The sequence below is a fragment of the Rhinolophus hipposideros genome (genome assembly GCF_964194185.1).
Source record: "Rhinolophus hipposideros genome assembly, chromosome: 20".
Lineage (NCBI taxonomy): Eukaryota > Metazoa > Chordata > Mammalia > Chiroptera > Rhinolophidae > Rhinolophus > Rhinolophus hipposideros.
The window spans coordinates 35,072,909-35,083,324 of record NC_138066.1 but is presented as its reverse complement, the minus strand read 5'-3'; the positions used below and the strand labels follow the sequence as shown (position 1 = coordinate 35,083,324).

At 45.0% G+C, this 10,416-nt stretch overlaps 1 protein-coding gene across 9 annotated transcripts in view; it reads left to right on the top strand.

The window, feature by feature from the left end:
- MED24 (mediator complex subunit 24) overlaps positions 1 to 10,416 on the top strand; it is a 29,985-nt gene that overhangs the window by 1,022 nt on the left and 18,547 nt on the right. For 2 of the 9 annotated variants that reach the window (XM_081028868.1, XM_081028869.1), the window contains exons 2-4: positions 5,733 to 5,769; positions 6,891 to 7,071; positions 7,156 to 7,238. In XM_081028868.1, coding sequence (XP_080884994.1) covers positions 5,733 to 5,769; positions 6,891 to 7,071; positions 7,156 to 7,238 — 301 coding nt within the window. The other 7 variants (XM_081028873.1, XM_081028871.1, XM_081028875.1 and 4 more) reach the window with 4 other exon arrangements.

The window sequence follows — 10,416 nt, the reverse complement described above, 5'->3', positions numbered from 1 at the left end:
TTCCTCAACCTTAAAATACCAGGGTTGGGCAGGTGACCCCTGAGGTCCTTTTAACTTCAATCATGTATGTTTTAAATTCTTTTGGAGTTTTACTCGCCATTACCTTCCTTCCCCTCTCATTTCTAACATCATTACCTGAGCCACTGCCTCCCCTTTCAAATGTCACCCTATTTCAATATAGGCTCTTTTTATTCACTGTCATCAGCCATTTCCTCAACAATCTGATCCTCTTGCTCGGCTGGGGAGGGGGCAAGGCTTGCCCTACCCCATCAACTCTCAGCTTCACAGAGGTGGTATTTCCTTCCATGTTTACCCCCACCAAAATCCAAACGGTATCAGGGCCAATTTAAGGAAGGCAGCCTGCATAAAAATGGATGCCCTTCCCCTACCATCCAGCTCCCACCCACCCCATTGCACACACACACACACACACACACACCTGCACTCATGGACATAAAACCATCCCAGTGACGCCAGAGCCCCTTTCATCTCGGGATCTCCGAGCGCCAGGCAGAGCTCTAATTACCCCAGCACCCCCTCTGGCCCCGCCGGTTCCCCTGCTGTGATTAGCCCAGTTTTACCAGCGGGGACCACAGCCTTCCCACGGCTTTCAGGGCAGGGCCCTGTCTCCACAGTCTGCTGTAGGAGTGTGTGTGTGTGTGTGTGTGTGAAGGGGGAGCTGTTCTACAAAAATCACTTGCTAAGTGTGGGGGTTCTGACCAACAGCCTATCTGAGTTGGGCTGCCCTGGTTCCTCTCAGTCTCAGCCACCTTCATCCTCGTCTCTGTTGCAGCCACTTCTCTTACAGGGGGTATTGGGGTCTACCGTGCATGGGGAGGGGACAGAGCATCTCTTGGGACCCGCTGGAACCATGGGGATGAGAAGTATCGCTGGGATGAAAGCCTGGGGCTGCAGAGTGGAGTGCTGGTGATGAGGGGTAGGCCATGGGTGAAGGGAGCCTGCAGTGTGGAGTTGTGGCAGCTGCAGTAGGGAATGGAGGCTGCAGTGTGCAGAGTCAGCATGCAGTCAGTGAACCTGTGGGCTCGACCTGGCCTCACAGTGGACATGCAACAGCTGCGGTGTGGGGCAGGAGGCTGCAGCGTGCAGTGTGAGGTGCATTGAGGGTAGCTATCTGCCCTTGGTACCACCTCCTGGGTGATCGGGTTTCGCTGAAACCCTGGGGAGCAAAGCTGTGGTGTGCAGCGTTCAGGGTGCATGCTCTACCCTGTGTGGAAATAGTCTCTTGGGATTGGGCTGCCCAAGGAGTTGGGGGAGAGAATCCCAAAGCATGGGATACATTTATACTCTGCATCAATCAGGCAGAACCAGGAGGCAATGGAGAGGTCTAGCTGTCATCTAATTAGGGCAGGGTGACTGAGTCCAGAGGGAAGATGACAGCGCTATGGTTTTGTCTCCCCTCCATTCTGGCTTCCCCCACCACATCTCTCTATGATGAAAGGCCTTAAAGATATTGGATGAAGGAGACTTTTTGAAATCCTAGACCCAGAGCCATAGAAAATGAAATACCTCCTGATCTACCCTTTTTTTTTTTTTTTTTACCCCAAGGGCACAGTGGGGCACCTTGCACTCAAAGATAAGTGTTCACCATTCCTATCTTCTCCTTACCTCTCTCCCTGTCCTTGGCTCCCAATAAGGGCTGCTAAAAGACCTGGGCAAGGGCAAAGTAAAGGGCACACTGCCTCTAAAGTAGACATTTGGCCAGATGCCAGGACCCAGTCCAGGTCCGGGCTTATAGCCCCTGTCCCTGTGTTTCATGGCCCTTTCCAGCCCTACCTACCCTCAATTCTTGAAGCTTCTAGCTCTTTTCAGAGTCATTTCATCTCCAGCTCCTCTTCTTTCCTTACCATGAAATCCCCACCTGGGCTGTCTCCTCCCATCCCCCCCACCTCTGCTTCAGGGCTGTCTATTGGGAGAACAGGAAGGTGGGGCACAAGTGAGGATGGATAGAGACCCTCCAAGGGGATATGCTTGGCAGCCCCCTTCCTCTTATATTTTTGTTGCCATGGAGGCAGCAGGAACAGCCTGTTCTCTGGGCTCCCATCAGAGCAGCTATGCCCAGGCCCCTCCCTCTCTTCCTTTTTCCTTTTCTCCCTCCCAGACTGTTGCTAGGAAGCACCCCAAGATTTCTCGAGGGCCCCACCCCTAGAAAACAGGGATCTAGATATCTTTCTGAAGAGCTTCCCCCAAAAGCCTTGAAGCCAAGACCCCACACAGCATACTCCTCTCTTGCCAAGAAGCCCCAGGCAGTTGAGGGATAGGCCCTCAACCAGCCTGTTCGGGCACTAGCTCTGTGGCCCGGGCCTCAACAATTCCCCTCCCTGAAATCATTTTGACCTCCTGGATGGTGGCAGCAAGTGATAAGCTGTCCAGCAGAGACCCCTTGACTCTGCAGACACAGCCCCACTTATTGGGGAGTTCTGAGAAGACAGCAGAGGAAAATAAGGTACCGTCAGCTAAGACAACTTAAAACCCAGGTGTTTCTTTCCCCTTAGTGATCTTTCAATCAAGAAAAGATGGTGGAAATAAAGGAAAGAAAGAGGGGACAGTTTATAGGAGCTGGGGATCAAGTGGCTGGCAGAGTTGAGAGACAGACTGTGGAATTAGGCAAATAGTTGCACTGCTAAAAGTAAAGTGGACACTTTAATGCCCCCTTATCAATCATCTTTATCCTATCAGATACCCTTGTTATGGGTCATAAAAAAGGGAGCCAGGTAAGGGACTCAGGCCAGGCTGAGCCTGGCTTTTGGTAGCTGAGGCAAGAAGTGGGAAAAGTTGACACCTTCTCCATGACGTCTTTCAGGATTTCTCCTGCTTTTATTCATTCATTTGACACTTTTTTTGAGCATTTAATATGTGCCAGGTATTGGATCCCCTAAAGTTCCCAGCTTCTGGTTTCACTCCCACACAGAACCTGCTCATCCAGCCTTTGCCAAGAGGAGAGAGGAGGGAGGAGGTAAGGGACTGTCTTCTTTTCCATAGAGTTTGGGTCTTACCATACCGCAGCCCTACCCATCCAGCTAAAGGACACGTGGGACAGGCTGGTATGGAGGCCATGAGTATAGAGTGGCTCTCAGGACCTAGCGGGAGGGGCAATGCAAAGGAATGGCAGGCTGGCCTCCTTCTCTGCCACTGTCCAGGCCTAAGGATCATAGTATCTCTTTTCTCTGCACTGGGAGTGTGGAAAGGGAAGGTGTCCTTCAGGGTGTTAGAAAACTACTCCAAGGATGGTTCAAATTCTGCCTTTTACTGTTCTGGCTGGTCTTTTTCTTGACCTCTTGTGAGGTCAGTGGGAAGACAGAGATAGGAAACTGTAGGGGATCCAGGGCTGTCCCTGTGTTGGGGGCACCATGTAGGTCTCTCCCACATCCTCCCACCCCGCCAGATAGATAGAAAGCAGGGATTTTGATGTAGGGACTGGTGGGGAAAGGGAACTGCTTTGGAGCCAGCTGTATATGAGTGTGTGGGAATGACTCTCTTTCCCCATCCATCTGCTGCCAATTAACTCCCCACAGTGGGGGGACCCAGGCAAGCTTTCAAAAGAAAATATTCCATTAGGGGAGGAGACTGACTCAGTTTCCCTCTGTGCCTTATATGCTTCCCAAGTATTTCAGTGTTTCTGGGTCTGTACTCTTACCACTTGTCCTTATACTTCTTTCTAGCCTAGATAAGAAATGTCTCCAACCCCCTGAGTACCAAAAACCCTGTTCCTCACAACCTCTTAGTCCACCCCAAGCCTATTCTAGCCTTTTCTGCCACTGTTTCAGTGTTGCCATGTCACTACCTGCCTGGCTTCCATCTGCCCCTCTTCTCCAGCCAGACCCCTTTCCCAGCCAGACCAGCCAACATGATGAGGAGGTTAGGGCTCAGGGATAAGAGAGCAGAGGTGGGAGCTCCACATCTATCAGTGCTGAGGGAGAAGAAACAGACAGCAAAAGGAAGTGGAGTGAAAGGGGTTTTTGAGAGGGACTGTTTCTGGGGAGAGTTTCCCTGCACATCCGAAGGGGATATCAGCATCTCTTCTCTCATGCACTGGAGGATTATCATGGAGTCCCACCCTTGTGGGGAAGCCAGAGAGCTTGTGGGTCCTAAGAAGCTACTGTGGTGTGGAGGGAAGAGGTGGTGCATGGAAAGGCTGTCTCTGATATTTACAGCCTAGAAGTCAGGACAAAGTAGAGAAATTGAAGACAGCCCTTGCCCAGAACTAAAGGAGTCCTTGTGGAAACCCTGCAAAAGATAGAGAAAGGGCTACTGGTGGGGGTGGGGCAGATAGCCTGACTACAAAATCCACCTCCCTGCCACTGGGAAGGGAGGAAGTGGGAAGGAGCTTCCCCGCCTCCAAGATCTGGAAGGTTTCTGGCCAGAGGGTGATGGCTTAAGCTGAGAATATTACTATCCTTAGGGCCCAAATATTCCCCACTCCCATGTGGACTGGACCCAACACCCAGTCAGGAGCAGTCACAAAGTTGACAGCTTCTCTCCCACAGGGGCAGTTTTGGCTATGAGGGATGGGAAAGAAGCTGCAGGATCCAGGAATGGCTGAAGGTGGAGAGCCCTGGGCTGCAGTAACAGGAAAGGAATGAGAGTAGGGTAGCAGGCAGAGATAGGGTGAGGGGCCTGGGAAAGGAAGGGAGGCCAGGTATGTGCTTCAACTGCAGAGAGAAACAGGGTTTGTGTGTGTGCTGGGGGTAGTTTGGAGGTTGTAACGAGTCTCGGTTCTCCCTCCTTTCTGCTTTGGAAGCTTTGGCTATACATATTTGGCAGCTGTTTTGTATAAACAGTGGTATCACTAGGGCAGGCACAAATGGGAGCAGAATGGAGGGGCTGTGGGTGGTTGTATGGGGAGTGAGAAAGGCGGTAGGCAATAATGACCTTAATGGGATGTGATCTGGCGCTCCTCTAGCTGCACCTTCCCCTTCAGAAGAGGAGTCCTTGTCTCCCTGTTTAGACTATGCTCCAGATACCCAGATATTGTTATTCTTTGTCCTAAGGGTCACAAGTTTGTTTCCAGAGCCTGAGTGGGCTGCTCTCCGAGATTCATTTCCCTGAGGACTGAGTTTGCCACTGAAAGGGTGGCCAAAACATGGTTGGTTGTTGGCGAATATCTAGGGAGCTTGGAATCATGGATTAGGGAGGATATCAAGCTCCTCAGGGCATGGGATGAGGGGCTGAAAATAAGGGTGGCAGGATACTGGCTGGGCCTGCATGTTTACTCTTGTCCCTGGTTGTAAATGTTAGGGACAACCTGTTCACAGCACAGGGTAGGGATGAGGGCTGTGATAGGGAGGCTTAGACATTGGAACAAGAAGTGGGTAGCATTTGCTTTTGGGCTTTTCACTGAGGGAGAAAGAAGGGCCAATGCCTGAAGCCATAGACATAATTATCTACAATATGGTTCCATAGGATAAGTGAGACATCACATTTTTTAAATATATATTTTTAAAATTTTCAATTACAGTTAAAACATCACATTGTTTTTAATAATTGTTTTAAAGAATGTTTTTAGCTACAAAGGAAAAAATTTGAAGACAGTAGATGGTCACTGCATATTCCACACCCAATTTCCGCTTTTATTAACACTTTACATTAGTATGGTACATTTGTTACAATTACGATTATTACAGTTGAACCAACATTGATACATTATTATTAACCGATGTCCATGATTCATTCAGATTTCTTAGTTTTCATCTAATGTTCTTTTTCTGTTCCAGGATCACATCCAGGAGACGAGTTACATTTAGTCATCAGGTCTCCTACGGCCCTCTTATCTACCACAGTTTTTCAAACTTTCCTTATTTTTGATAACCTTAGTTTCCTCCTTACTTTTCTTTTTACTCCTCCCTGTATTCAAGCAGTATGCAGGGCCAGGAGATTCTGGGAGGGCTGCCAGATTTGGGGGAGAAGTGGTGGTGTGTGTGTAACTGAGGGACCCTCAATGTCGCCTCTGGAATACAGGTGTGGAAATGAGAACTCTGGCAGACCCAGAGGTTTAGGAAAGAAAGAAAAAGAGACCAGGAAAGAGGGAACGTATTGCTAAACTAACGCCACACCCTTGTTGTGCCTACTAACTAGCGGGTAAAGAAAGGGTGTCAGAATATGATTTAAATGCCCGGTCTGCAGTGACGTCATTGGGCGACGCCTGATGGCGAGCGGCCTTTCGAGAACCCTCCCTCCTCAGCCTGCTGAGCCCCTGTGATGCCTCAGCTCTTACGTGTCCTTCCCTAAAGATGAGAAACAAGTGGGCTGACTAGCTTAGTCCCTTGTTTTTCTCGCTCGCTAGCTCAGTCCGAGAAACTACAATTCCCAGAAGACCTCGTGGTGTGACCTGTCGCTTGCTGCATTCCTATTGGTTCATGTTTGTTACTCCTAGCCAATAGAAAATTAGCTCTTTGATAAGTGCCAAAATGGCGATACCTGGGACCTAGAACTAGACTGTCCGGTAGGCTTAATTTGGGGAGGTGGTGGATGAAAGGAAATAGGGAATTATAGTTTCATGGCTGGGGAAGGTGGAGGAAATGGGGGTGGGGGTGGAGAATCTAGATTTGGGAAAATCTAGATTTTGGGACGCAGCCAGAGGTAAGGGAGTCATTAGGCAACTGGAACTGTCTTAACTCTTTGTTGTCCTTTTTACTCTTTGTATTAAGCCCCTTTGCCACCCTTTTCTTATTGCCCCAGTTCAAGGAGGGATGGTTCAGGAGGGAAGAACCTAACAGTATTCGTACCACCTCCCTTACCCTTTTTTCCTTTTCAGTTCCTCTGCCTCCCTTAAATTTTCTTGTATCTTCACCGTTCCATTTAACTCTGTCCTCCCCTTTTCTTTCCCTCGGAATCTCCTGTCCCCTTCTCTGGTTCGGTTTCTCCAACCTCAGAGCTCACTGCCTTCGGCCCTGCCTCCGGTCCTGCCTCCACAGAGTGAAATCATGAAGGTGGTGAACCTGAAGCAGGCCATTTTGCAAGCCTGGAAGGAGCGATGGAGTGACTACCAGTGGGCAATCAACATGAAGAAATTCTTTCCCAAAGGAGCCACCTGGGACATTCTCAATCTAGCAGGTCTCAAGTGAAATAGGAAGGAAGGATGGGAGGGCTAAACCCAGAAAAGTTGTAACCACACAGTCGCTGTTATTCCCCTTGCAGAAGCACTGCTGGAGCAGGCCATGATTGGACCTTCCCCCAATCCTCTCATCCTGTCCTACCTGAAGTATGCCATTAGTTCCCAGGTAAACTGCTCCACTTATTCTGGCAGAGGTAAAAGACTTGGAGTACAATTGTTAGCTCACACTTTCTAGGTGAATTTGTTTGAACACACCACTTCTCTGAGCCTCAGTTTTCTCCTGAAAAGAATGATATTTCATTGGTTATGATGAATATTACATTAACTTATTCTATCAAAAAATATTCATGGATGCTTATGTGTGCCAGACAGTGCTGTAGGCCCTGGGGTTATGGCTGTGAACTGATCCCAGCACCGAAAGAATTTAGTGAATAATACAGACTAAATAAGCAGTCAGTCACAGGATGATGGGCTTATGATATAGGCTAGGACAGGGTACCGGGGGAGTACATGGGAGGGGCACCTAATCCAGGCTGAGCAATTGGGGGATGTGATGTTTAAACCAAGACATGTATGTTGAGTAGGAGTTAGCCAGGCAGATTGATGAGAGTATACAAAGCCGAGAGAAAAGCATATGCAAAGGCTGGGAGACAAAAACCACGTGGTGTTGTTTAGGAGCTGGAAATAGTTTGGTATGGCTAAAGCAGCAGTTTTCATCTCAGGACCTTTCATACTCTTAAAAATGATTGAGACTCCCATAGAGCTTTTGTTTATGTGGTATCTATTCATATTTACCATTTTAGAAATTAAAACAAATTTAAAAATATTCATATATTTAAAATTAACAAAAAATAAACCCATTGCATGTTAATAGAAATAACATTTTAATGAGAAGTAACCATATATTCCAAAGCAAAAAGAAATCAGTGAGGAAAGGGACATCGTTTTACATTTTTGCAAATTTCTTGAATGTCTGGCCTAATAGCAGACAGCTAAATTCTCATATCTGCATTCAATTATACCAGTAGGCTGTTTTGGTTGAAGTATATGAACAAAATCTGGCCTTACACATCAAATACTTAGTTTGAAAAGGGAAGAGTATTTTAATAAGCGTTTCAGATAAATGTGGACGGTCTTCTTTGATATCATACTAAAATTTAACAGGCGATCTGAAACCACATCAGTGAACTTTTTATATTGTTGCATTACCGTTTGGTCTTTCTTGCTTTTACCCATGCATGCCTGATTTTATAATATTATGAATTGGTCATTTGGAAAATATTCATTACTGAGTTATACAGATATTCCAGTTGTTGACACATTTAGTTATATAACATCGTCACATGGCATGGAGCCTCTGGGACATTCCACTGTACACTTGTGAGAAAATGAGAGTGGAAAAGGTAGATAACATCATAGTAGTATTTAAAAAATAGTTTTGACTTCACAGACGCTAGGGGTTGGTTCCTGGATCATATTTTGATCACTGCTAAGCTAGCACTTCGAGGAGACTGGTTTAGAGAGACATAGAGGCTAGGTCAAAAAGGACCTGTGGGTGATGCTAAGGAATTTGGAATAGGGTGATGAGTACCTATTTAAGTGGCTTTAAGTGGAGGAATAGTGTGACAGGATATATACACACACACACACACACACATATGTGTGTGTGTGTATGTATGTATATTTAACATGCAATAAAATGTGCAGATCTTAAGATTAATTCAGTGAGTTTTAGCAATTATATATATATATATATATACCCATGTCATTAACATCCAACGTAAGATACAGAACATTTTCTTTCTCCCAGAAAGTTCCCTTGTGCCCCTTCCTAGTCCGTTCTCCTACAACCACTAAATGTTTTCTGTCACTCTAGATTAATATTGACTATTTTTGGATTTCATAAAAATGGAATCGTATACTCTGTATATTTCTCTTTTGTTTAATATCAACATTTTTAACCTTTATGTTGTTGTGTATGTCAGTAGTTCATTCTTTTCTAAAAATTGCTGAGTAGTATCCCTCAGTTGGCACATAGTTGTATTTCCTCTTTCCTCTTGGCATCATCTTTGCTTCCATATTAGCACATACTTACCTACCTTATTCTTTTTAGCTGTGGTATAATATTCCACATGTACTGTATGTTGTTTGTTTTTAATTTTTTATTTTATAATCCATGTTTCACTGAACATCCTTATACTTACCTCTCTGCATATCTGGGAATATTTCCCTAGGATAGATACCTAGAAGTGGAATTGCTGGTTTGAAGAGTACCCACATGTTAAATTGTAGTAGAGGGGTGCCTGGTTAGCTCAGTTGGTTAGAGCATGGTGCTGGTGGCACCAAAGTTGTTGGTTCGATCCCTGCGTGGGCCACTGTGAGCTGTGCCCTCCTTAAAAAAGAATTAAAAAAAAAATAAATTGTAGCAGATCCTGCAAAGTGCCCTCCAAAAAGGATTGCATCAGTTTGCACCCCCTTCCATAGTGTTTGACAGTATTCCCCACACCTTTGCCAATGCTGGATGGATTCCTTTAAGATTTTTTTCCAGAGAGGCAGAAAATGACATCACATTATATTATGTATTTCCATGATTGTGATGTTGAGCATATTTTTGTATGCATATCTTCTGTGAATTACTTATGTATATAATTTGCCCATTTTTCTATTGTTTGATTGTTTCCTTTATTTTTTTGGTAACGGCTTTATTGAGATATATATCATGGACTATTTGGTTTACCCATTTAAGGTATATAATTCACTAGTCTTTAGTGTGTTCAGAGTTGGGCAACCATCACCACAATCAATTTGGAACATTTTCATCAACCCGGGAAGAAAGAATTTTTACCGATTTTTAAGTGTCTTTTAATATAATCTATCTTTTAATCTTTATCTGTTATATATGTTTTAAATTTTCTTTCTGTTACTTTTCTTTAACTTTGTGATTTTATTTTTTTGGTATGTGGAGTTTTTAATTTTTTTTTTTTGTCAGATTTAACCCTTTTTTTTTTCTATATGGCTTTTGTCTTCTATATCAGGTTGCCTGCTCCAAGGATCAAAATATATTCTCTAATTTCTGCCAACACTTCACTTTTATGTTTTATATTTATTTTGTCTAATACATTTAGAATTTATTGTCGTGTGAGGAAAAGATCCAAATTTATTTTTCCAAACAGATAGTCAGCTCAACTGACCTTTGTTGTATAGGCTATTCTTTGTCATATCCTAAATTCTTTTAATAGATGAGGGTCCATTTCTTGACATTCTAGTATATTTCATTGATATATTTGTCTTTTTCACATCAGTACTTTACTAGTATGTTTGATATCTGGCTAGGCAAGTCTTCC